The sequence below is a fragment of the Apodemus sylvaticus genome, chromosome 3 (assembly GCF_947179515.1).
Source record: "Apodemus sylvaticus chromosome 3, mApoSyl1.1, whole genome shotgun sequence".
NCBI classification, from domain to species: domain Eukaryota; kingdom Metazoa; phylum Chordata; class Mammalia; order Rodentia; family Muridae; genus Apodemus; species Apodemus sylvaticus.
In genome coordinates, this window is record NC_067474.1 from 143,035,952 (window position 1) to 143,063,489 (window position 27,538).

The following is a 27,538-nucleotide window of genomic DNA, read 5'->3' on the forward strand; positions in this document are numbered from 1 at the left end:
ACATATGTCTTCGTACACTTACATGCAATGCCCACAGAGACAAAGATAAAGACATTGGGTCCTCTGAATGGGAGTTACCAATCTGGATCCTCTAAAAGAGTAGGCAGTGCTCTTAACTGCTCTTTCCATCCAAGAATAGTATTATTTTAATGGCAAAAACAAAAACAAAAAAACAAACAAAAAAAAACCCAAAACTTTGGCCAGGTGATGGTACACATCTTTAATCCCAGCACTCAGGAGGCAGAGACAGGGAGATCTCTGAGTTTGAGGAAAGTTGGGTTTACAGATTGAGTTCTAGGACAGCCAGGGCTACACAGGAAAACCCTGTCTCAAAAAGCAAAACAAAATTCAACTATGAACTGTTAGTTCATGCATATTAGCTTTTTTTTTAAAGATTTATTTATTTATTATATGTGAGTACACTGTAGCTGTCTTCAGACACTAGAAGGTGTCAGATCTCTTTACAGATGGTTGTGAGCCACCATGTGGGTGCTGGGATTTGAACTCATGACCTTCGGAAGAGCAGTCAGTGCTCTTACCCCCTGAGCCATCTCTCCAGCCCGCATATTAGCTTTTAGTCATAATCTTAAACCACTTAAAATAATGGAATTGTGCCGGGCGGTGGTGGCACACGCCTGTAATCCCAGCACTTTGGGAGGTAGGGGCAGGCAGATTTCTGAGTTCGGGGCCAGCCTGGTCTACAGAGTGAGTTCCAGGACAGCCAGGGCTAGATAGAGAAACCTTGTCTTGAAAAAAACCAAAACCAAATCAAAAAAAAAAAATGGAATTGTGTTATTATTTCAGACTTATGAAAAATTGTGGTTTTTTTGCTTTTTCAAGACAGGGTGTAGCTCTGGCTGTCCTGGAACTCACTCTTTTGAGCAAGGTTGGCCTCCAAACTCAGAGCCCTGCCTGCCTGCCTCCGCCTCAGAAATGCCGGGTTAAAAGGCTATGTGTATGGTAGATGGTCTGCCTGTATGGACGTGTACACGTCAGGGCCTGGTGCCTATGGAGGCCAGAGTTGCTGTTTGATTCCATAGACACGCAGTTACAGGCAGTTGTGAGCAGCCGTGTAAGTGCAGGGAATCAGATATTCCAGCCTCTGAAGAGTAGACAGTGAGTGTTCTTAACTGCCAAGCACCTCTCCAGCCCGTAGACTTGATGCTAGGTCCTGCAGATGGATGGCCAGACTCCAGAATGCAGTCTTATGTGGTTCCCTATCAGAGTGAGTATTATAATATATGTGCTTTCAAAACAGTTTAAATTGTTGTAGACGGGTTTATTGACGGTGGGGGTAAAGGCTCCGGCCAGCAAGCCCGATAACCTGAATTCCACCTCACACGACAGAAGGAGTCAACTTCTACAAATTTTCTTCTTGACTTCCACAAGTGTCCCAGCATGTGTCCACACCCCCAAAACAAAGCGAATAAATGAAAATGTAATAAGATTGTCTTAAAGTTTTGTGATAGATTTATTTAAAATATTTTAGTCAAAAAAGTTTGCTAGATTTTTCCAATATTTAAAGAAAATGATATCTGTAATAACAGAAAAGGGTAACTGATCATCTGTCATGCCAAAGCAAGCAAGATCTTCCCAGTGCAGCAGCAAAGTGCAGAATGGATTCCGTGGCCTATTCAGAAAGCATGCAAGTCACACCAGGTTGCTTCTAAGTCAGTAGAAGAAACCTATTAACCGGGCTCTGCCCTTCGAGAGACACAGGATGTCTGTGTACGGTGCAGGCAAGCCAGCTCTGACAGGTCACTCCTCTCCAGGCTACGCGATGCTGGGTTTTATTTCTTTTTCTTCTTCCTCCTCACTATCATCGACCTGTTGTATGACCAGACCGGAAGACCCGTCCTCTACCACCTCCCCGTTGGATCTGGTCTCTTCTTCGCTCAGGTGCCACCGGCAATCCTGATCTCCGTCAGCCGGGGACACGCGGTGTCGCTCAGCTTCCAGGTCCACAGGGAGGCTGTCCACGTCTACCTCAGCGAGGCACTCGTTACACAGTCTGTAGCGCCTGGTTCCCTCCTGGACCACTTGCCCTGTGAGGTCGGTCACGTGACGTTTGCATTTCCTGCAGATGAGTTTGCATGCCTGGTGAATCTGCAGAGATTTAAAGAGAGTGATAAAAATAAATGTTCAAAACTGGGTCAGTTTGCTATTTTAGGGACCAGTTCATACACTTAAGACGCTCAAAGCATTAAACTCAAGTTAACGTCTAATTATTCCAAGTGCGGGTGACGCATGTACACCATGAACTCATCAGATATCAGCTCGCTCTAAATAATGGCTGTAATAGTTTTTTTTTTTTAACTACTATTACATATTTAAAAATTCCACACATTCATTAACCCACTCCTTCCCAGAGTCAAAGTTGCAAACACTGTGCCATGTTCTGCTTTGAAGATTTCAAATAATATTATTATTAATATTATTGTTACTATTATTGTGTATAAAGGGGGACATATGCATGCTTTGGTGAACATATAGTGGTCGAAGAATAATGTTTTGGGATTTTTACTTTTTTTTTTTTTGGGTTTTTTTGAGACGGTTTCTCTGTATAGCCCTGGCTGTCCTGGAACTCACTCTGTAGACCAGGCTGGCCTCGAACTCAGAAATCTGCCTGCCTCTGCCCCTCAAGTGCTGGGATCACAGGCATGTGCCGCCACCACCACCACCGGGTGCGATTTTTACTTTTTATTTTATGTGCATTGGTGTTTTGCCTGCATATTTTTCTATGTATGGCTGTCAGATCCCCCGGAACTGAAGCCACAGGCAGTTTTGAGTTACCTTGTGGGTGCTGGGAATTGAACCCGGTCCTTGGAAAAGAAGCCAGGGAGCCAAACTTTTTTTGTTTGTTTGGTTGGTTTTTTTGATTTGGTGTTTTTGAGACAGGGTTTCTCTGTATAGCCCTGGCTATCCTGGAACTAACTCACTCTGTAGACCAGGCTGGCCTCGAACTGAACTCAGAAATCCGTCACCTGCCTCTGCCTCCCAGAGTGCTGAGATTACAGGTGTGCGCCACCACCGCCCAGCGAAGCCAGCACTCTTAACTGCTGAGCCATCTCTCCAACCTCCTGCATGCAACTTTTTTTTTATCTTATTCATGGAAAAAAATATAATCCTGAATATAAGTTTATTAATATTTTTGCAACAATTACTGGCTATTTTTATTAACTGAAGATTGGATAGGTGTGAGAGGGCTTCGGTCCTACTCCTGGTTTGGTCAGTATCTTTATCATTTATTAACCAAGTGTCTCAGAGTCAACTTAAACATGGCAGAGATTCACAGGAACTCAGGTGGCAGAAGAACCTATGTAGTCTGGTCTTATTTTTATAAAAGAGTGCATAGAAGAATTTGGGAGAGTATATAATAAATAAACAGACCATAGGTGTGGCCCCCTGTGCTCATCTTTCTTTTTTTTGTTACTTTTTTTGTTTGTTTGTTTTTTCAAATCAGGGTTTCTCTGTGTAACCCTGGCTGTCCTGGAACTCACTCTGTAGACCAGGCTGGCCTCGAACTCAGAAATCCTCCTGCCTCAGCCTCCGAAGTGCTGGGATTAAAGGCATGCACCACCACTGCCTGGCTCTCTATGCTCATCTTAAAAGGCTGTTACTGTCATCTTCATTGATGTTTACATGATGCATGGGTGACTGTGTGGGTGACTGTGCAGGTGGATGGATGACAGTGCCGGCTCATGGGTGATGACGGGTGAAGGTCCGGGTGATGACGGTGCGGATGCACGGGCGCCATGGCATGTGTATGGAGATCAAAGGAGAGTTTGGGTACTTTGGGTATTTCAGGAATTGGTTCTCTCCTTCCACCATATGGTTCTGAGGTATGAGCTCAGTCACCAGGCTTGGCAGCCTTTACCTGATGAGTCACTTCAATGACACATCTTTTGGTATCTAATGCATAGTGGCATAATACATAAATAAAAGATTTATTTTTATTTACGTATGTGTGCTTGTATGAGTATATGCCACACGTGTGGGTCTCCATGAAGGGGAGGAAAGGGTATTGGATCCCTTTGAGATGGACTCCCGGAGAGATGTAATCTTTCTGATCCTCTGTAAGAGTAGTACTCTTCTCTTTCTTTGGCGGAGCTGGGGTTTTCTGTCTAGCCTTAGCAGTTCTGGAACTTGTTCTGCAGACCAGGCTGGCCTGGAGATCTGCTTACCTCTGCTGGGACCAAAGGCGTGTGCCCAAGCCCAGCTAGTAGCATGTACTCTTAATTGCTGAGCCATTCGCTTTTATTATTTTGTGTGTGTGTGTGTGTGTGTATTCCTGTGTGGCTACATGTTTATGTGTCATTGTGTAGAAGTCAGCAGACACCTTCTGGTGTCAGTCCTGACCTTCTGTCTTGTTTGAGGCAGGGTCTCTCCTGTTTGCTGTCACACCATAGCTGCTTCTAACTCAGGGCATCACGCTCTCCCAGCAAAGACTTTTACAAACTGAGCCATCTCTATGGCCCCATTTTGGATTATTTTTGAGACAGAGTCTTACACTGTAGTTCAGGTGGGCCTAGAATTTACTCTGTAGGCCAGGCTGCCCTTCTACTTATGGTGATCCTCCTGCCTTAGCCTCATAAGCACCGGGATTAGAGGCACCATCATTAACCCTTATTAAACCATGAGATGTTGAGCGTTGACACTTTCCCAATAGTCCCTGCCTTGGACTGTCTGTCAGCCTTCCTAGTCCTTTCCCTTGGGAGACTAGGGGGGACCTGACACAGACTAGAAAGGAGGTATACAGGAGACAGGTCAGACCCAGCCCGACAGGTCTCAGCAGGTTCCTCTATCGATAATATCTGTTGAGTGTCCAGATAAACGGTGATTCTGATCTGACACTTAAAACATTCGTACAGGGTAATCTCTGTCTCCTAGCAGAGAAATATATCAAACCATATGAGATTTGGTATGAACTAACACGGAAATATGGAAAGCTTTAGCACCAAAAGAGTATCTCCTACTCCAAGGTCTCGAGAATAAAAGTATGTAAATATGTATATGTAGGCCGTGATGGTGCACGGCTTTAATCCTGGTGGCAGAGACAGCAGCATCTCTGTGAGTATGCTGATGCGAATACATTTATGTGTTATTTAATGTGTGTCTGATATCTGATGCGAATACATTTATGTGTTATTTAGTGTGTGTCTGTGTGTACGTGTGTGTCACAGGGCACATAAGAAGGTCAGAGGGAGACGGGAGACTTTCTTTTTTTTTTTTTTAATTTTTTTTTTTTTTTGGATTTGCTTTTTTCAAGGCAGGGTTTCTCTGTGTATCCCTGGCTGTCCTGGAACTCACTCTGTAGACCAGGCTGGCCTTGAACTCAGAAATCCGCCTGCCTCTGCCTCCCAAGTGCTAGGATTAAAGGCGTGCACCACCACTGCCCGGCAGAGGGAGACTTTCAAGAACTGGTTCTCTCTTTCCACCATGTGAGTCGCTGATTGAACTTAGTTGTCAGGTATAATAGAAGTGCCTTCACCCACTGAACCACACAGTAAAAACTTTTATATAACTTAACATAAATCTATGCATTATTTATAAACCAAAAATAGTACTTCTGGAATAATTCTTTTAAAAACCATCTTATTTAGTATTATCATTATTAGTGTATGTGTGTGTGTGTGAATGTATATGTGTGCACACATGCCACAAAACATATGTGAAAGACAGAGAGCGACTTTGGAGTTCTTCTGGGTTCTGGAAATCAACCTCAGGCCTTGAGGCTTAGCCCATTTGGTCACAAGGGCCTCACCCACTTAGCCATCTCACTGGGCCAAGAGTTATTGATATGGTAGGGTTGTGTGAAGAGATTTCCTTTCACGAATTTAGATTTGTGGTTGTGTTACATGTCTGTGTACATGTCTGTATATGCACACACATGTAGAGGATGATGTCATTCACTTGTCTCGTCATGTATGAGTGTTCCGCCTGCCTGCATGTAGGTGCAGCACTTGTGGGTCTGGTGCCCACTGGAGTAGAGAAGAGGGTGCCAGATCACCTATTACTGTTGTCACAGAGGATTGCAAACCACCATGTGGCTGCCGAGAGCCAAGCCTGGGACCTCTGAGAGAGCAGCAGGTGTTCTAACCACTGCACCATCTCCTCAATCCCTCTGTTTCTTTAACTCTCACTAAACTGGAGCTTGCTGACTCAGCAAGACTAGCTAGAGTTCCACGAGCCTCCTGTCTCTGCTTCCCACTGCTATAATCACGTGTGTATGCCATCACACTGGGATGATGATGATGATGGTGATGGTGATGATGATGAAGAAGATGATTTTATATAGTTGCTGGGAATCCACACTCAAGGTCACATTTTTTTTGTGTGGCACACACTTTACTGATTGAGTCGCCTTCCCATCCCCAACTCAAGATTATTAAAGCAGACAAATGCAGGGCTGGGGATATAGCTAAGAGGTAGGGACCTTGCTTAGCACGCATGATAGTGTTCAATCCCCAGTATAAGAAGGTGTGTGTGTGGGGGGAAACAGGGAAGGATGATGAGAGAGGAAGATAGGAGGGAGGGAGGGAGAGAGGGAGTGGGAGAGAGGGGAGGAGAGAGGGGGAGGAGAGAGAGAGAGACAGAGAGACAGAGAGAATAAAAGCAGATAAACGCACACATTTTACAAGAAGCAAAATGACGAAAACTCATATACGTACTGTTCGGAAATGGCTGCTCAGATGGTCGAGCCTGCTAAATCGTTTCCCACAAGCCTGACATGGGTAGGGCCTCTCTCCTGTGTGACAGCGCAGGTGGCGCTTGAGGTCCGCCTTCCGCTTCACCACATGTGTGCAGTATGGGCATTTGAATCGCAGCCTGGACAGACCATCTGTCAGGAGACAGCGGGATTAAATCACTGCAGAAATCACAGTAGCGATTCTCTCAGCATAAGGAATCCAGAGGAGCTGGTGAGCCCGCCCAGCCCGCCCGGCCCGCCCAGCCCACCTAGCTGTGAAGGCACAGACAGACACACGGCTTGAATTAAGCACACTCGACTGTCAGCAGCCCTGGGCAGGGAAGTAAAACTCGACCATGAAGACTCTTATCCTTTGCAATCTAATCAGATTTTACATGTGAAAAGGTAGTACCAGACTGTAAAACCACACACACACACACACACACACACACACACACACACACATGCCAAGGATAAAGCGCAAACACATTTTTAAGCAGGAATTTTTGTTTGCTTGCTTGAGACAGGTTCTCACTATGCAGTTCTGGGTGGCCTCAAACTCACAGAGATGAGCCTGCTGCCGCCTCCCAAGTCCTGAGATTAAAAGTGTGTACCCTGCTTAAGAGAGATTCTTAAAGATTATATTTATATTATTATAAATATTATACTTAGATATATTATAATTATATTTATTTACATATTTTATTTGGTGTGTGTGTGTTGTATATGTGTGTGTGTGTGTGTGTGTGTGTGTGTGTGTTACATGTTGGTACACACGTACGCCATACTGTGGAAGTCAGGAAAACACAGGAGCCATCTGATTCTCTCTTCCACTCTGTGGTCCAGGGTTAGAATTCAGGTCGCCAGGCTTAGTGACAAGTGCCTTTACCTGCTGAACCAGGACCGGGTCTCACTCAGTAGCTCTGGCTGGCCTAGAACTCAAGGTGAGCCCCCTGCCTCAGCCTCCTTCATACCAGGGTCACAGGTGTGGGCTACCATGCCCAGCTGTGAAAGAACTTAAATTTGTTCTATTTATGTCTTCTATGCCCTGATATACTTGTTAATGCTTTTTTAAAAAATGTTATATATAACATTTATAAGGAAACATTTTATTTAATCACCTCCTCTGGAGAGATGGCTCAGTGGGTAAGAGCAACGACTGTTTTTCCAGTGGAGCTGAGAATGGTTCACAGCGCCCACATCAGGTAGCTCACAACTATCTGTAATTCCCAGTCTGGGACATCCAATACACTTTTCTGGCTTCTGTGGGCATAATCCATACAGGCATACTCAAACACACATGCATACACACACACTCACACACACACACACACACACACTCACACACTCACTCACACACATACTCACATTCACACAGATTCTCACACACACATAAACACACACTCACACTAACACATATACTCACACACTCACACACACTCACACACACACTCTTGTGCACTCGCACACATACACATATAAAAATCCCTTTAAAACCGCCTGGCACCTAAAGTGAAGGGTATTTGGGACTTGCGAGAGGCTTGCAGTCTCTGGGGTACCTGGAAAGCTCCTGGATGTGACATCAGGCCCTTGGCTGTACTGGTAACCGGCAGGAACACAATCCACGTCAGCATCAACCTGTGCCTGCTCTTCAGACTGGGAAAGGTGGTTGCCGGGGTCGGCTGTCCGAGCGTCTCCTTTGCCGGACTTAAACTGAACAGCTTCAGATGGCTGTGGCAGTCTCAAATGCTTGGTCTTCTTCATGGGGTCCTTTCTTTGTTCGTGTTTGACCAGCGGTTGTTGAGGACTCCTCTGGGAGGCTGGGAGGTAACTGTACTTGTTCCATGGCTTGCCACTTGCTGTACCGGGTCCTTGGTCTGAGCTCAGGCGAGAGCGGGGGGAGCCGCTTTCCTCCTGCCAGCCGCTACTGTAAAAGGAGGAAGGCTCTACTCCATTAGAGCCAGCGTCCTTATCCGAGAGGCTGAAATAGCGATCTTTCTCTTTCTCACTAATGTCCAAGGAAGACTTAATGAAAGTCTTACACACACTAATGACGTCCGTCATCTGAAGGAAGCTGGCGGCAGACATCACTTCTATCACGTTCTGTCCAGTAAGAGAGAGTTTGCCGGAGTAGACAAAGTCCAGGATGACGGTGAAGGTCTCGGGGGAGAAGGTCTGAAACGTGGCCGTGGCTGGCTGGCTGGCCTCCTTTGAGTTCTGAGAAAGCAGCATTTTAAAATAGCCACTGCTCGCGAACAACACGTTCCGATGCGCTTTGAAGACCTTGCCCTCCACTAGAATGCTGCAGTCACAGAACACGTCCTGTCTGCGCTGCTCATTCAGCTGCTGCAGGAGGTGAGACTGGTGAGAGGAGATCTCCATTCTGTGGGGGAAAGACACGCGTGGGTGACGGAGGGGACCTGAGGAACAAGCCGGTGAAGCTTGGCTTCCCAGATAAACCTCTTTTCTTAGAAAATAGTCCCCAAGACACAGAAGACAGCAGGTACCATGGAGCTGCTGCCACCGGCCTATAGATTCCGTTACTCAGGAGGCTGAGAGGAGTACAAGATCAAGGCCTGCTCGAGCTACAGAGAGGGTTCAAGGTCAGTCTGGGAAACTTGCACAATGCTTTCTCAAATTAAAAAGTAAAAAAAAAAATAAAAATAAAAAAAACCCCAAAAACCAACCCTCCCCCCACAAAAATCCCCCAAAAAGGTGGTACATGCCTTTAATCCCAGCACTTGGGAGGCAGAGGCAGGCAGATTTCTGAGTTTGAGGCCAGCCTGGTCTACAAAGTGAGTCCCAAGACAACCAGGGCTACACAGAGAAACCCTGTCTCGAAAAACAAAAAACAACAACAACAAAAAGATTCATTTATTTCATGTATCTGAGTAGACTGTCGCTATCTTCAGACACACCAGAAGAGGGCGTCATATCCCATTACAGATGATTGAGTCACCCTGTGGTTGCTGGGAATTGAACTCAGAACCTCTGGAAGAGAAGCCAGTGCTCTTAAACTGCCGAGCCATCTCTCCAGCCTTGAGGGCAGCTCACTCTTACTGTGGCTTGTAGCATCCTCCTCCCTGACCCTCTGAGCTCGACTGCCTCACCTCTCTTACTCTTACTCTTCACACTCAGGCTAGGCCATGGCCTACTTAAGAAAAAAAACAAACCATGAACTAAGACAGCTTAGGGTCAGTGGTATAACCACAAATGACTTAAGAGCAGCTGACTGAAATTATTTCTTGCCATGTCTGGTAATGAAAAGAAGAGTGGTGTTGGGAAAATGATGATAAAATCCTAAGGAATGGATTTGGAGGGGCAAAGACGTGCAGTGTACTCTTTGATTTCTGCATGGGGGGGGGGGGGACTATTTAGTGTTTGTGTTTTTTCAAGACAGGGTTTCTCTGTATAGCCCTGGCTGTCCTGGAACTCACACTATAGACCAGGCTGGCCTCCAACTCAGAGGTCCCCTGCCTCTAGCTCCCGAGTGCTAGGATTAAAGGCTTTGTACCACAACTGCCTGGCTCACATAAAATTAAACATATTTTAAGTTAATTTTTCCATCAGGGAAATTTTTGTTTAAGTTTCAGTAAAAATTCTTTTCTGGCCAGGCAGTGGTGGCGCATGCCTTTAATCCCAGCACTTGGGAGGCAGAGGCAGGCTGATTGCTGAGTTCGAGGCCAGCCTGGTCTACAGAGTGAGTTCCAGGACAGCCAGGGCTACACAGAGAAACCCTGTCTTGAAAAAAACAAAACAAAACATTTTTTTTTAATTTTTTTTTTATTTCTTTATTATATGTAAGTACACTGTAGCTGTCTTCAGACACCCCAGAAGAGGGCCTCAGATCTTGTTAGAGATGGCTGTGAGCCACCATATGGTTGCTGGGATTTGAACTCATGACCTTTGGAAGAGCAGTCGGTGCCCTTAACCACTGAGCCATCTCTCCAGCCCAACAAAACATTTTTTAAAAAATTAAAAAATTGCTTTCCGGGCAGTTTGTGAAAGTAGAAAGAGGGTGTCTGTGTTGCCACTGACCGCCATGTGCAGATTGTTCAAACAGGCTCTGAGTAGGGACTACTGGGCAGCTGGAGGATGCTGAACAGTGGAGTTCATGTCCCTGTTCAGGCGCTTATGTTGGGGGCTGGAGAGATGGCTCAGTGGGTAAGAGCACTGACTGCTCTTCCAAAGGTCATGGGTTCAAATCCCAGCACCCACATGGTGGCTCACAGTCATCCAGAAGGAGATCTGACACCCTCTTCCGCTGTTTGAAGACAGCTACAGTGTACTTACATATAATAAATACATCTCTAAAAGGGGGGTAAAAAAGTAAAGTGGAAAATATCTTCCTGGGCACTGCCTCAGACACACGGTAGGAGTAACAGAAGATAGGAAGAATGACCCCAGTGTCATTAAACAGTAGACAACACTTGTCCCCTATTGCAAACATTCCAACCCATGGCTCAGTTCCTTGGAGAGAAGGCAGAATTGCAAGATTAAGCGTGAGTTTAGGGAGTGCACACACTTCTGTAAGTCCCTGCTATAAACCAGGCAACAGAATTTCCAGACAGAATAGTGAGTTTCCAGGTTATACACTCTCTTATGTCCCTGAAGTAAATTATCTGTCTGAAATATAGAGAATAGCTTCTGTTCTCTGCATAGGATTTCTTAGTATATCATCTTAGCTGACAGACAAGAGCCCAGGAAAGAAAACCTCCACATCAGAATCTAGGGGTCCCTTTGCCAACTGTTTGCAGTGGAATAGATTTACGACTCCGGTGCCAATGACAAAGTGAATTGTGGAGCTGTGTGTCAGATGGTGTCGGCAAGGCTGCTCACTGCAGCACCATGACAACGGCAATGGGGCGCCTAAGAGGGGAAAGGACAGGCTCCAGGCCCCGGACTCAGCCCAACCAACCAGAGAACTATTGCCCTAAGGGAGCTTTCTTATAGGGCCTGAGGTGGAGACATGGGGAAAAAAATCATGCCTTGCTTGCACATGGCTTGCAAAGTTACAAAGGAAGTTATTTTATGCCTTGGCCAAATTTCCTCTGTAACAACCTGGGCACTTGGAATAACAGCTCAGGAAGAGACCCAGACCATCGGAGAACCTGGTACCTTTGAAGTGCCCGAGCTCTCCACACACCCGGAAAGGAGCCTCTCATCACGGACAGTGTTCTCTCCCTCCTCCTCCTCCCATTCCTCTCCCCTCCCTGAGCCCCACACTCAGTTGGGCCTCAAATTCAGAATCCTTCTGCCTCAGCCTCCCAAGTACTAGACTCTGGGTGTCATGAGCTCTAGTCTCCACGCTTTCTGAAGCACAGGAGTGCAGTGATTTGAATAAGCAGGGCTCCATGGGCATCTCTCTGACTGTTTCATCTCCAGGGACTATCTGGAAAGAATTAGAAGGATTAGGAGGTGTGCCCTTGTTGGAGGAAGGCTGTCACTGGGGGTGGGTTCTAAGGTTTCAAAAGCCCTTATCAGACCCAGTCTCTCTCTCTCTCTCTCTCTCTCTCTCTCTCTCTCTCTGTGTGTGTGTGTGTCTGCAGTTCAGGATGTAGCTCTCTCAGCTACTGCTCCTGCACCATGAGTGAAGCCATGCTCCCCACCACCATGGTAATGGACTAAAGCTCTGAAACTGGAAGTCCCCAGCTGAATTTATCTTATTGGTGTTGCCTGAGGCAGAGTATGTCTTCACGGCATGGGACGCTGACTAAGACAGAAGTTGGTGCCAGGCAGCTGGGTCTTGCTGTGATGGCCCTGACCATGTTACTGGTAGGCACAATGCAGACTTTGGAGCTTTGGGTTAGCAGTTGAAGGCTTTAAGCAGGACTCACTTAGCCATCCTAGCAGGGCCATGAAAGACAACGGTGCTGAGAGCCGTGTGAATGACGGCGGGCTAGCTCAAGCAGTTCCAGAGGGGGAGTGTGTTAGCGAGCGGCCTAGAGACCATTGTGAGATTCTGGCAGAGAATGTGACGATATTTTGCCCTTGTCCTAAAAATCTGCCTGAGGCCAAATGGAAGAGTTTTGGATTACGGCGTTGGCAGAGATTTCAAAGACAGCCTAGTATTGGCGTTGTCCGAAGACACCCCTAAGAACTGTGGTTATCAGCAATCACTCTTACGCACGTCTCTACTGAAAAGAAGCAAGATGACAAGGACAAATACGAAAACACAGCTCAAGGAGAGACGGGCACCGGGGAGTAAAATGGAGGTGAGCCCAGCGCTCAAAGGAGATAAATGAAAAGTTTAAAGAAGGGCTGGAGAGATGGCTCTGTGGTTAAGAGCACCGACTGTTCTTCCAAAGGTCCTGAGTTCAAATCCCAGCAACCACATGGTGGCTCACAACCATCCTTAATGAGATCTGATGCCCTCTTCTGGTGTGTTTATAGACAGCTACAGTGTACTTACATATAATAATAATAATAAAAAAGTTTAAAGAAAAGCCAGATGGGGCTGGAGAGATGGCTCAGCCTTGAAAGCTAGGCTCACAACCACAAACATGAGAGCCCAGGTAAATGGAATAAAGGGATTGTCGACCCTGGGGAAAGGCCTCACCCAGCTAGGGTTCCAGCCTGTGAGAAGGAGGTAAAGAAAAGCTTATGCCTCGAAGGAAACCTTCAGACACAGAAAGCGGGGGAAAATGTAATGGAGGGGTTGGGGGGCGTGTCCCAGGCCCGGCAAGCTGGAGAGCTTGGCACCGTTAGCCACAGAGTTCTGGCTTTAGAATCAAGGATAGAAGAAAGGATTGTAGCAGCCGGGTGGTGGTGGCGCATGCCTGTAATCCCAGCACTCTGGGAGGCAGAGGTGGGCGGATTTCTGAGTTCGAGGCCAGCCTGGTCTACAGAGTGATTTCCAGGACAGTCAGGACTACACAGAGAAACCCTGTCTCGAAAAAAGCAAATCCAAAAAAAAAAAAAGAAAGAAAGAAAGAAAGAAAGGGTTGTGGCATCTCCCTCCTTGGCTAAGGAAAGCCACCAAGCATGGGCATGTGTCAGCGGCGTCCCTGCATGGAGGCTCAGGGAGGCCACTGTGTAAAGGAAGCTACGGAAGGTGAGGCCTGGCTTGCCTTGGAGATCCTAAAATGTTGGAGACAGCCAGAGCTGTGGAATACCTGCCAAGGACAGCAGCAGCCTGGATGTGGAACCAGCCAAAGAGAGGGAAGTGTGCTGTAAGTCCACAGAGCTGAAAGGAGATGCAGAACGGGGAAGTTTGCCCTGCTGGGTTTCGGACGAGCTTTGGTTCTGTAGTTCCTTATGCTCCTCTTTCTCCCCTTTGAAATGGTGATGGAGTCGGTACAGCTGTATGTAGGAAGTACACGCTTTGCCTTCTGCTTTTATATGAGGTTAGTTAAGGGACTGCCCTGAGTCTCAGAAGATTCTGGAATTTGAAACTGTTAAAACAGAAAGGCCGCGAGGACTCTTGAAGTTTGACTGAATGAATGGCCCCCATAGGCTGACAAGGGGCAGGCTGCCCTTCCTAACGTGCCTTTCTGGACAGCTCTGTGGTTCCTGACCTGAGATGCTCACCCGCAGGGATGCCTAACCAGCTTCATGGACCTCTCTCACCGCCCGCACCGCTGAACCATACTCACAGCCACAGGACGTTTGCCAAGGTGCTAAGTTCTAAACCCACACAGGAAGAAAGACAGGGAACGTCAGATTTCACTAAATGACCTTGGCACAGACCTGGGACTGTATTTGGTAATGACCTCTAAGGAATACACTGTTTAAGTAGGCTGAATTCCTTAACCTGGATGCAGTTACCAGATTCTGGATTTAGAGTGTTGCACGAGCACTTGAGGGGTGGGGGTGGGGGGCAGCTCTAAAACGTATTTCTCTCCTTGACTGCAACTGGGACTCAGGAGGAGATAATTTCCAACTATGCTGAACTAACAGAACATCTGGCAGAGTATGGAGGGAGGCCAAGTGAGAGCTGCCATTTTGATCCCGTCAGAGAGATGACACCCTGAAAACCGGCATGCTAGCCAACAGGATATGTGTGCATTAAAAGCACGGCATGGGGTGGGGGACTGAGCAATATATGAGCTCATCTCTTTTCCAAAACTGTGATATTCAAGTCTTGAAACCAAAGGGGCGGGGCTACAGCTCAATAGAGTCCTTGTTTACGGAGCACAAAGAGCTGTGGTTGGTCTCCAACACTGAGTACAAAATAAATAAATAAATAAATAATAAATAAATAAATAAATAAATAAAAATAAAAGAAGGCAGGGAGGGGTGGAAGGACTGAAAGCCGGTCGCAGCACCGGGCCGGTAATTCCAGTGCAGGAGAGGAAGAGGCCGGATTCCCGGCTTCTTACTCTCAAACTCCAGGTTCAGCAAGACTCTCTGTCTTGGTCCTGTCCTGAGCAGAGGGCACTGGGGCGGACTTCTCCCTTCTCATCCACCCCCTCGGACCCCTGGAAACACGATGAAGGGAAACACCAATGCTGCCCCTACTTAGGATTTAAATACACTATTAAAATATGGAGCTATCGGAGTTTTGAGACCCATTAAGAGAAAACAATTTGCTGCTAATCAAAAGAATGGGATCTGAGTGGCCTTGGTGGAAATAACTGAGGATTGAAATATACTATTGCCTCCTGCTTCCAAGCTGGACTAGTCAGTCCCTGAGTAGGCCAGGAAATCGTCATTTCCTCATTTCCTCGGGAAAGCAGATGAAGAAGACATGCTAAGCATGAGGGAGGAATGATTATCCCCTGAAAGAGACGACAGGCTGTCCTGCCCGGAAGCCGCTCTCTTGATATAAACTGCGGAGCTTCCACGGCACAGCACGGCTCGGCCTCGTCTGTCCGTCTGTCTGCTTTCTGTCTGTCTATCTATCTACTGTCTACCTCTGTCTGTCTGTCTGTCTATCGATCTGATAGCTCTAATATCTTCTATGTATCATCTATCTCCTATCTATCATCTACTATGTTCTATTTCTCTCCTATCTACCTACCTTCCTATCTTTTCTGTTTGAATACTTGCCCCAAGCTAAGCATCTTCTCATTCTTTCTCTGAAGCACTCACTCCCTTCCCTTCCACCATACAGCTGAACATGTCAGCTTTCTTGGACCCTAACTCATCTCTCTCTCTCTCTCTCTCTCTCTCTCTCTCTCTCTCTCTCTCTCTCTCTCTCCCTCCCTCCCTTTCTTTGTTTCCCTCCTCCTGGCAGCTGCCAAGATTTACAGCTGCTTGCCCTGCTGTTTTTCTTTCCAGTTCTAACAAAATGGTCCTCAAATTTCCTCCTGAGTCTATTTTTAAAGAATTGTATTAAGGAGACTAAGGATCTACAGGGAATCCTAATTTCCCTACAACAATCCCAGCACTGCTCTAGTGGGATGGGAGGCAGAGTCAGAAGACACCCTAGAAACATGGGGCCCACAAGCCTGATACGCAGAATCAGCAAACAAGAGACCCTGTCTCAAGAAAGGTGGAAATTAACGACCCACACCCAAAAAAGCTGTCTTCTGACCTCCTCGTGTGTGCCCACATTCAACACAAGCAAGCGTGCACAAATGCACACCAAGAGAAAAAAAAGTAAAAGGAGAGTGAGCAGAGCATTTCATACAGGGAGGGAGGGGGACACAAGAAATCGCATAAATACACAGCTGCAAAAGTCTGCTTCTTATATAGGTTTGCTGTTGTTGTTTGGAGTGTTTTGTTTATCTCTGTGTAAACTTGGCTGTCCTGAAACTCACTCTGTAGACCAGGCTAGCCTCAAACTCAGAGAGATCCATCTGCCTCTGCCTCCTGAGTCCTGGGATTAAAGGCATGCGCACTCCCAACTTAATTAGAACTTTAGGGGCTGGAGAGATGACTCAGCGGTTCTGAGCACTGGCTGCTTTCCCAGAAGATCCCGGTTCAGATCCCAGCACCTACATCGTGGCTCACAACCACCTGTAACTCCAGCTGCAAAGGATCTAATGTCCTTTTCTGACCTTTGCATCCATGCAGTACACAAACATATGGGCAGGCAAAATAGCTATACACATAATAAAATAGAAATGTAATGTTATTAATGTACAAAATTAATATTTATGTTAATAAAAGGATGAAAACTTTCCATGCATGACTGGGGTGGGGCTCCACAGTAGAACACCTAAGGGCCTGAGTTCAGGCTCCATCCCCAAAGAAGTGATTCCTCATACCTGGAGTGTGAAACCTTAAGACTGTTGAAGGGCAAACAGGAAGAACTTCAAGCCAACAAGTTCACAGACACCGGAGCGTCTGTGGGGAGAAAAGAGACAAACACAGGGTGAACTTCTATAATAAGAGACGTATCTGCTGGGATACCTAATTATTTATTTATATAGAAGGCAGCAATGTTCAGCAAGTAAAAATAATTTGGCATAGATTTTTAGTTTTGTTTTATTAAAAATGGCTTTGGTGCATTAGATCACTTTCTAAATAAATTAACCCTTTCAGGGCATGGTGGAACATGCCTGGGATCCCAGCACTTGAGAAGTGGTAACAGGAGGGTCAAGGGTTCAAGGCTGGCTGAGTCTGTCTTGGACCTACCTCCAAGTAATTAATACAGTGGCTACAAAAGAAGCTTAGGAGACATTGGAGGAGCAACTGTTTAAGTCTTTTTGTTTGTTTGTTTGTTTTTGTTTTGTTTTTTTTTCAGACAGGGTTTCTCTGTGTAGCCCTGGCTGTCCTGTAACTCACTCTGTAGACCAGGCTGGCCTCGAACTCGGAGATCCGCCTGCCTCTGCCTCCCAGAGTGCTGGGATTACAGGCGTACGCCACCACCTCCCGGCTGCAACTGTTTTTTTTATTGTTTGTTGAGACATTGTGAAAGCCAGGTGGGTTCCAAACTTTAGATCCTCCTGCCTCAGCCTTCACAGTGTTAGAAGGGCAGGCATGTGTTACCATGCCCAGGAAAACTAGGAGTTTGAGGGAGGAAAAATTCTCGACAAAATGAAAGATCATTCATTCGTTACCCAGTCCTAAGGACTAGGATGGCGTGGGTGGATCGGTTACCCTGACAGCGTTCCCGGATCACCAGAGCTACAGTCAGCGTCTATTCTGCGGCCAGTCAAGGTGAATTCAGAGTTACCAGAAAAAATGGATTTCTAAACTGAGCCTGCGCCTTACATGGCTTTTACATGCTGATGAAATGTCATGTTTTGGGACAGTCACCAAGTTCCACCCTAGCAACTATTCAAGATACCTTCAGAACTTCCTTTTGGAAAACTAAAAAGTACATTTCTCACACTCCTTTGCAGTAAAGTTGCCACAGTGTGAGATATCAATGAGGTATTCTTTTATGACAGTTGGGAGGCAGAAGTGAGGGGAGAAACCGTTAATGGTGGCAGACATGTTTATGGAAATTTGATAGCTATCAAGACAGCAAATGATTTATACATATATCAAATTTCACAAATTCATTAATGAAGAATATGTTAACAATTACAATTCTTTTTTAAAAAGATTTATTTATTTTATGTATATGAGTACACTGTAGCTGTACTGATGGTTGTGAGCCATCACGTGGTAGCTGGGAATCTGAATTCAGGACCTCTGCTTGCTCTGGTCAGCCCCGCCTTAAAGATAATTTATTTATAGTTATATCTAAGTACACTGTAGCTGCCTTCAGACACACAAGAGGGCATCAGATTCCCATTACGGATGGTTGTGAGCCACCATGTGGTTGCTGGGATTTGACCTCACGATCTTTGGAAGAGCAGTCAGTGCTCTTAACCGCTGAGCCATCTCTCCAGCCCAACAATTATAATTCTTAAACAGATAGGTAGCATCACTATTTGGTGACATTGAGGGCAGCAGCTTCTGAATCCCCAAACTGCAGCTAGGAACACCATTTTGCAGCCTCCAGAGTCCCTCCCTAGGGGTCCCTTGGGCAGTCTTGTTCTGGGAAACAGTTCAGAAGCCCTAAGCCACAAGCCCCTCCCTTATGCAAGCCCCTTTGATGACTATGTAAAGACCCAAACATTTTATGAGATCTTTCTCTGCTTAAAATATTCAAACTGTTTTGCTTCCTGCAATGAGAGCCAGACAACAGCCTGGTGCCCTGTTGTTCTCAGGGTTGGCGCAGGGAGAGGGGTGAGCTGTCTGTGAGCTACACGCCTTGTTTCTTCATCTAAAAATGACAATAGCGACAGTAACCTGATGTTCTGGAGCAATTCATGAGAAATAACCCAAGGAAAATGTTCACAACAGGGCCTGCAAGACAATCACAGGGCTGGAGAGATAACTCAGTGGTTAAGAGCACTAGCTAAGCGGGCATGTTGGTATATATACACTTTTAATCCCAGCACTCAAAGGCGGATCTCTGTGAGTTCAAGGCCTGCTGGTCTACAGAGCATGTTCCAGGACACAGAGAAACTCTGTCTCAAAAATATCAACAAGCCAGGCAGCGGTGGTGCATGCCTGTAATCCCAGCACTTGGGAGGCAGAGGCAGGCGGATTTCTGAGTTTGAGGCCAGCCTGGTCTACAGTGTGAGTTCCAGGACAGCCAGGGCAATACAGAGAAACCTGTCTTGAATAACAAAAACAAAACAAAACAAAAAATCAACAACAAAAGAGCACATACTGCTCTTCCAAAGGACATGGGTTGGAGTTCAGCACCAACATGTTGTTTTATAAGAACAGGATCCATCTAGAGTCCTATTCTGACCTCTGTGGGCACCAGGCACAAACATAAATGTAGGGACAATAATCCTTCACATAGAGAAATAATTTATTTTTAAATAACCAAGTGTTGCCAGGTGTTACGTGCCTTTAATCGCAGTATCGATTAACACTTAAGTTTTTGTTAAACACTTAAACACACTTAAGTTTTTGTTTTGTGTTGTGTGAGACGAAGTCTCACTATGTAATCTCAGGTGACTTGGGGATTGCTATGCAGACCAAGCTGCACCTGTCTCTGCCTCCCTAGCGCTGGGATTAATTCAAGTTTTTTTTATTTTTTTTTTTTATTTTTATTTATTTATTTATTTATTTTTTATTTTATTTTTTTTTTTTTTGGTTTTTCGAGACAGGGTTTCTCTGTGTAGTCCTGGCTGTCCTGGAACTCACTCTGTAGACCAGGCTGGCCTCGAACTCAGAAATCCGCCTGCCTCTGCCTCCCAAGTGCTGGGATTATAGGCGTGCGCCACTACACCCGGCAATTCAAGTTTTAAAAATTAATTTTTTAGATTCTATTTGTCTGTATGTATATGCAATCTGTGTGTAGTGCCCATAAACACCAGAAGAGGGCGTCAGATCCCTGGAGCTGGAGTTACAGGCAGCTGTGAGCTGCCCAATGTGAGTGCTGGGAACTGAACTCAGGTCCCTCTGGAAGAGAAGCTAGTGCTCTTAACACTTGAGCCATCTTGCAAACATTTTAGAATTTTATTACCATACATTTTTCTTGTGTCTATTAAGGATGCTTATATAAGGCTGGGCGATGGTGGCGCACACCTTTAATCCCAGCACTTGGGAGGCAGAGGTAGGTAGATTTCTGAGTTCGAGGCCAGCCTGATCTACAGAGTGAGTTCCAGGACAGCCAGGGCTATACAGAGAAACCCTGTCTGGAAAAATCCAAAAATCCACCCCACAAAAAAAAAAACAAAAAAAAAAAGGAAAAAAGAATGCTTATGCTTATATAAAATCGACTGGTTCTACCAAATATTTATAGGTACCAAAAAGTGAGAGAATCAGTTTCAAATTATACAGCTCATTTCAAATGTTACTCCTGTGTCTCACTATGTAGACCAGCCTGGCCTTGAACTCACAGAGATTCTCGCCTGCCTGTCTCTAGAGCACTAGGATTAACGGTGTGTGTGTGTGTTGCTGGTCCACATCTGTAACCCTAGCACTCCAGAGTTCAGGGTCTTTATGAGATCCTAAGTTGAACCAGCGGCAGTGTAGCAAACCTCTCTTGGGTTTATACTTCCATCCTTCTTCTAAACAGACCCAGCTTCCTTTCACCAAGGCTCATCCTAGGAGTTTTCTGGGGTGGGGCCTGTCGAGTTCCCAATTTCCTCAGAGTGGAAGTCCCTGGGAGGCACTCTTCACCCTGTGAGCCTGGTAAGAGTCACAACCCCTGCTGCTTCGAGCCTTCTTTGGAGGTCAAGATCCACCAAGGCGCTGCTAACCAGATTTCCCCAGTCGGCTTTGTTCCCGTCCTTTAGTCTGGGACATTTGCTTCTTTCCTCTTGTTTCCAGGCTCAGGGGGTCCACAGAGTGCTCAAGAAACTTCCCCGGAGCTGGGCGGTGGTGGCGCACGCCTGTAATCCCAGCACTCTGGGAGGCAGAGGCAGGCAGATTTCTGAGTTTGAGGCCAGCCTGGTCTACAGAGTGAGTTCCAGGACAGCCAGGGCTACACAGAGAAACCCTGCCTCTAAAAAACAAAAACAAAAAACAACAAAAAAACTTCCCCCGAACAGAGGGCAGGAATCTCCACCACTTCTTTCTTTGTTTCATTTAGCTTATTGAGACCAAAAGACAATTTGTGGGAATTGGTACTATCCTCCCATCATGTGGGTTCTATGGATTGAACTCCTCTGGTTATCAGGTTTGGTGGCGGGGCTGTCTCACCCACAGAGTCATCTTCTTGTTCCCCTATGGAGTAGCCCGAGGCAGGCAGGAACTGCTTTAACAAACAACCTAATTCTTTCTCTCTCTTTAATCTTATGTGTATGGGCTCTGTGCACCGGCATTGCATCCTGTGTTAACAGTGCCCTAGGAGGCCTGAAAAGGCAGTTGAATAATTTTTCTTTTCGGTTAACAGAATAATCTTACCTAGCAAGCCCAAACTAGCTTTCAATTGTGATCTGACATACCCAGCTATAATGATTTTTTTAAAAAGTATAAATTAGGCCAAATGTGGTGGAGCATGCCTTTAATCTCAGCACTCAGGAGGCAGAGACAGGTGGATCTCTGTGAGTTTGAGGCTAGCCTGGTCTACAAAGTGAGTTCCAGGACAGCCAGGGCTACACAGAGAAACACGTGCTGTAAAGATTATATAAATCTGTCTTTCTCTCTTTTCAATCTTATGAGTATGGGCTCCATGCATGGCATCTGAGATATATATATATCTTTATAGCAGATGTTTCCTTTAATTTTTAAATTAAATTACTATCATTTATTGTTGTGTATTTGTGTTGACCCCATGTGCACATCCGAAGGTGGGCACCTGAAGGTCAAAAGACAACAGCAGGAGTTGACGCTCCTACATCATGTGATCATGTGAGTTCCAGGGACCGAATTCTGGTCATCCAGCCTGGCAAATATTTTTACCCTCAGAACCATATCACTGGCTTCCAATAATCACCTTTACAATAATGTTTTCAAACATGAAAACTGTAAGCCGGGGCTGCAGAGATGTCTCAGAGGATGGAAGTAAGAGGACCAGAGTTTGGTTCCCGGCGTCTGCATTAGGAGCATCACCACTGCATAAATAAACTTCGGTACAGCCAGGAGGTGGTGGTGGCGGCGCACGCCTGTAATCCCAGCACTCTGGGAGGCAGAGGCAGGCAGATTTCTGAGTTCGAGGCCAGCCTGGTCTACAGAGTGAGTTCCAGGACAGCCAGGGCTATACAGAGAAACCCTGTCTTGAAAAAACCAAATCCAAAAACACCAAAAAACAAAAAAATAAAAAATAAAAAACAACAACAACAAAAAAAGAAACTACAGTACAAGAGAAATTACTAGAAAATTGAGCGCTGCAGCAATGTTTCAGGGGTTAAGAGTACTAGCTGCTCTTCCAGAGGAATCACAAGTCACCCTCATAACAAACATAAATTAATTAAAAAACAAAAACAGAAAGAAATTCTCCAAAATCATACACAAAGGAAGTGAATCAAGCTTGAACAGCATGAGCCCAGAACCAATTTACAAGTCTCATTCCTCCGCCCCTCACAAGGGTATGCAAATGTCCCACACAATGCCTCAGTTTACATTTTCAAAAGACAATTGAAACAATAGGGGGAAAGATGGAGCCTGGAGTAGGAAGGATCTGGAAAACCCATTTAACCATTTAACCAAAGAAGGGGCAGTCAGTTGGTAAAGTGCAGTCCAGCCGGCAAGAAGGCCCAGGTCGATCCCCCGCATCCCACAAACAGTGCAGTGGTCGTGCAGTAGTCTGGGATTCTAGGATCCCAGAATTGAGGAAATAAAGGCAGAAGATTTGGACTTCAAAGTCTTTCTCGACTACATAGCAAGTCTGCAGCTAATCTGGCCTACATAAGACCTTGTCAATAAAACAGTCAAGATTTCCAACAGATCCTTCTTCCTAAATTACACAGCGAGAAATTGGAGGGCTCTAGAAGGCCCAAGCAGGGCAAACCTGGTACTGGCAGGCTGTGCCCTTCCCCCTCCCCTCTCCCTTGTAAACCACAAACGACATTCCTAAAGCTAGCCACCAAGGCCTACTCTCTAGCCACCAAGGCCTATTCTCATACTTGGATATATATCCTTATGCCAGACTCATTCCTAAGGCTAATAACCAAGATCCAGCTACCAAAGTATTGAAGTCCAGCAACCAAAAGTCCCCTCTTGGCCACTCTAAATAACACACCCAATCAAAACACACCACCGCATGCTAGCCTGTTCTAACAGCGTCCTAGTCCCTTCTAAACACAGACCCGCTCATTTTTCCCCTTTAAAAAAAAAGTCACACCTGTAAGGTCACTTGCTGCTGTTTTCTGCTGGAGTCAGAAAGCAACTGCTAGACTTTTCTTTCTTCCTGACTTTATAAAGACTCTCTGTGAAAACAGGTGTTTGGGTATAGTTTGTGCCTAATCCTGGGTCTGGAAGGGAGCACCCCACTGTGTGCGGGTCCCTTCAGGAAGTATGGGGTAAACTGTGTGTGTACTTTACAGCTTGGTAGTATTCAGCATGATTGACAATAACAAATAGCGTCCTATGTCAAACAAGGCTTATTTTCAGCCAAGAGGTATCCACAGGCATGGATAATGCCTTCCAGATTGTCTTTGTTTCTGGAGACTGATCTTATAAATTGTATTGGCAAGTCAGACTAAATCCCGAGAGTCATTTGAAAAGTCAAGCAGAAACATTTCCTGATTCTCTTACAAGTTAAATGTCTATATTAGTCCCTAGGAAGAGTATAGAACTCAATTCCCATTAAGGTCAATGATCTTTTAAAGGGTGTTGAAAGATGATCACATATTTTAGGAACCATTAACTTTGAAGGTCTTTGGGGTAGGAAGAGAAGTCACATAGACTGAAGTTTGGGTGACAGGGAAACCCGAATTAAGTTCGTGGTCCAGCAATCCCTCTTTCCCCACTGCGCACAGCACTGATGTAGGCCTTAGTGTGTGGTCCTAGCAAAAACCCTACCTCCCAACTTCGGGCTAACTGGAACCGAGCAAACTGTTCTTTGAATGGCGACTGTATTCTTCGTAGGATGAACGGTCATGTAATTCTGGGAAGGCTTAGAATTAAGTCCAGAAACAATTTAAGAGCGGTGCTTTAGAAATCTGTGTCTCCTCCAAAGTTCAGGCTGAAAGTTCATTCGCAGAGGAGGAGCATTACGAGGAGCTTTTAGGGGGTTATTAGGCCACCACGGGGAGGGGGAGGGGCACTGCCCTCATGGAGGGGGTTAACATCCTTACAATGGGATTTGGAGGAGCAGGTTGGCTCCCCACCTCACCCTTCAGTCCACTTTACTAATGAAGCCTCAGCCCTGTATCCATCCTCATTACACATGCAGTGAAGAGGTGCCATCCCGGAAGCCACACCCAGGCCACCATAATCTTGAACTTCTCAGCATCTACAAGTGTAAGAAGTAAATTTCTGTTCTGTTGTTTTATTCTAGACAGGGATTCCCGGTGTAGCCCTGGCTGCCCTGGAACTTGATCTGTTGACCAGGCTGGCTTACAAATCAGAGAGATCTGCCTGCCTCTGCTGGGATTAAAGGTTTGCAACACCAGGGCCCAGTAATACCGGTTCTTTATATGTTACCCGGATCTTCGATAATCTTAGCAGCACATATGGACTACAGGGTGTAAGACAGGAAAGTCTTAGAATTAAATGTTACAACACTTAAGCGGGACTGGAGAGATACCTCGGCAGTTAAGAGCACTGGCTGTTTCTCTAAGTATCTGAGTTCGATCCCCAGCACCCGCGTGGAGGCTCACCGCCATGTCTAACTGCCATCCAAAGGGAACCAACACCCTCCTCATCTGGCCCCAGGCATGCACTCAGTACACAGGCAGGCAACACACACACACACACATATGTAAATCTTAGAAAAAAATAAAGAGAAGCTTCAGTTTTGAAACTACAGCTGGAAAGGTCTCACTGAGATGATGACATCTGAGTGACTGATGTCCACAGGAAAGCATGTGTATCTTTGAAACTACTGCAGGGGGACGGGGGGGGGGGGGGGGGGGGGCTAGAGAGATGGCTCAGCGGTTAAGAGCACTGACTGCTCTTCCGAAGGTCCTGAGTTCAAATCCCAGCAACCACATGGTGGCTCACAACCATCCTCAACAAGATCTGACACCCTCTTCTGGTGTGTCTGAAGACAGCTACAGTGTACTTACATATAATAAATAAATAAATCTTTAAAAAAAAAAAAAGAAAGAAAGAAACTACTCCAGGCAAACCAAACACAGGTGCAAAGGCCGTGAGGTGAACAGGAATGGAAGATGAAGAAGGCATGGATGGGGAGAGCAGGCCGCTGTGGGGTATGCCAGCAAATGCCAGTGTTCAGGGAGGCTGAGGCAGGAAGAACACCAAGGCACCCCTGAGCAAACCCCTCATTTCATAATAAAATTAAAATTTAAAATATAAGGGGCCTGGGGATGTATCACAATGGTGATATTTGCCTAGAACATGCAAGCCCCGGGGTTCAAAACGCACTCACGCACCACAGGGCTTAGGATTTTCTTTTCTTTTCTATTTTGGTAGAATGTGAAGGAACCATGGAGAGGGCTGGGCATATGGTTAAGCAGTAGAGTGCCTTTGTAACATGCATGAAGCCTTGGGTTCAATTCGAGTACAGGATAATTTCAGGTGTGGTGATCCACGCCTGTTATCCCAGCATTTGGCAGGGTGCTGCAAGAGAATCTGAGGTCCAAGGTCATCATAAACTACATAGATTTGGAACACTGCTTCCATATGTGTGTGTGTGTGTGTGTGTGTGTATAATCATTCTAAAAAAGAGGAATTTTTAAAACTTATATTAACCTCTTTGAACATTAAAAAAATAGAGTCGGGCGGTAGTGGTGCACACCTTTGATCCCAGTACTTGGGAGGCAGAGGCAGGCGGATTTCTGAGTTCAAAGCCAGCCTGGTCTACAGAGTGAGTTCTTGGACAGCCAGGACTACACAAAGAAACACTGTCTCGGAAAAAAAACAAAAAAACAAAAAAACGGAACAAAAAATATATAATTATGCCATCGAAGTCAGAAATTTCCCTAGTGCATCCCAGCACTCCCAAGGTGTAGGTAAGATCAATATATCAAGTCTAGCCTGAGTCCGCTTTAAAACAAAGAACAAATAACTAAATAGAAGTGCGATTGAAGTGATAAAAATCAGCGAAGGTTTTGGTACTTTGGAGACTGTTCCAGGACGCTGCCAAGAACAGCGCGCCTTGGGAGGTTACCACCTCTCAGCTCCCTGCCTAGGGATGCGACTACAGGGTTAGGGTTTTTTTTTTTTTTTTTCCTTTGCTGGGTAGAATAAACAGCCTGAGCCGGTAGCCGTCCCATAAGAAATTAAGTGCAATATTTCGTCGAAGTGAAACCACTCCATTTACTAAAGTTCTGCAAATAGAAAGAATTCTAGGTGTTGGCGGCGTGTGCGGTTGGGTGCCCGCTAGGTGTGAATCCTATTCCAAACACGTCTCGGAAAGACGTGGATTACAGCTAACCACACGGTCAAGGGCGAGTAAGCGCCGCCAGAGCGCGAAGGGACCAAAGCAGACAGTGTCGCCCGGTGGGAGATGCCAGGGACATTCTGCCGAGAGCCAGCTGGGGCTCCATATTTCTGCCCTCGGTTCTAAGCCCGGAACTGTCGCGTCGTGATGGAAAGCCCGAGGGTGGAGAGCGGAGTGAGAACGCCAGGCTGCAGCGCCCCGTGTCCCGCGCCCGACGGCTGCAGACACACCCGGCCCCGTGGCGCCGCCTCGCCACCGCGGCCGCCAGGAGGCTCCGGCGCCTTCCCGCCTTTCCCGGAGCCTGGCCGGCCGGGGCTGGCGGCGGAGCGAGCGCGGGCGACGGTGCAGCCATTGTCCCGCAGCCGCGCCCGGGGCCGCCGCCGCCCGCGCCTCCTTTGTGGCCGTCGCCGGCCCTCGGAGCCGCTGCTCTGCGCCCCCGGCTGCAAATGGCGCCCGGTCGCCCCTGCGCCTTCCGCGCACCGGGCACCGGCCGGGGTTTGCAGCCCCGGGGCGCACCCAGCGGCCCCGCCGCCCTCCGCCAGGCTCTCGGCCCAGCCCGCAGCCCCGACGCCCCGGCCGCCCTCCACCCGCCTGCGCCCGCGCCCGCGCAACCACTTACCGCGGGGCTCTGGCCGCTCGCTCGCTCGCTCGGTCGTGCGCTCTGCGGAGCGATTCCCGGTTCTCGGTAGGGGAAGCACCCCCTTCCGAAGCCGAGGCTTTGCGCCCTAAAACAAGTAGCCCCAACGTGGGAGAAACAAAAGGTATTTGCTGACGTGGGCGTTGGACAGAAACGCCCGAGGGCTGAGGACACAATTAAAGGGGCAACGCACAGATTTCAGGCACCAACCAGCAGCCTCGCCCACTCCCCCTGTCCGTGCCCACACCCGACTGCACACTCCGCAGGCACTGGGGCGCCCAGGTTCCCCAGCAGTTGACTGCCGATCATTCTTTTACTCGGGAGCTTAAAATTTTTAAATTGTACTTTACGTTGGGAA

At 46.7% G+C, this 27,538-nt stretch overlaps 1 protein-coding gene across 2 annotated transcripts; it reads right to left on the reverse strand.

Moving 5' to 3' along the window:
- Window positions 1-1,320: 1,320 nt before the first annotated feature.
- Zbtb8a (zinc finger and BTB domain containing 8A) lies at window positions 1,321-27,538 on the reverse strand. Of its 2 annotated transcripts, XM_052177458.1 has the most exons (5): window positions 27,163-27,538; window positions 16,843-16,921; window positions 8,248-9,071; window positions 6,672-6,841; window positions 1,321-2,106 (listed from the first exon to the last, which is right to left on the reverse strand). In XM_052177458.1, the coding sequence occupies exons 3-5, from the start codon at window positions 9,068-9,070 to the stop codon at window positions 1,774-1,776; spliced, it is 1,326 nt and encodes a 441-aa protein (XP_052033418.1). In that variant the 5' UTR covers window position 9,071; window positions 16,843-16,921; window positions 27,163-27,538; the 3' UTR covers window positions 1,321-1,773. The 2 variants fall into 2 exon arrangements, with proteins under 2 accessions (XP_052033418.1, XP_052033419.1); XM_052177459.1 differs by lacking the exon at window positions 16,843-16,921.

What these genes read in the sequence shown, in the direction of transcription:
- Zbtb8a (XM_052177459.1), bottom strand. Translation starts at nt 9,070, where the DNA reads ATGGAGATCTCCTCTCACCAGTCTCACCTCCTGCAGCAGCTGAATGAG. An exon ending in CACATCCAGGAGCTTTCCAG is followed by an intron (nt 6,842 to 8,247) that starts GTACCCCAGAGA and finishes GTCTCCTGACAG; the next exon opens with ATGGTCTGTCCAGGCTGCGA. An exon ending in TGAGCAGCCATTTCCGAACA is followed by an intron (nt 2,107 to 6,671) that starts GTACGTATATGA and finishes AAATCTCTGCAG; the next exon opens with ATTCACCAGGCATGCAAACT.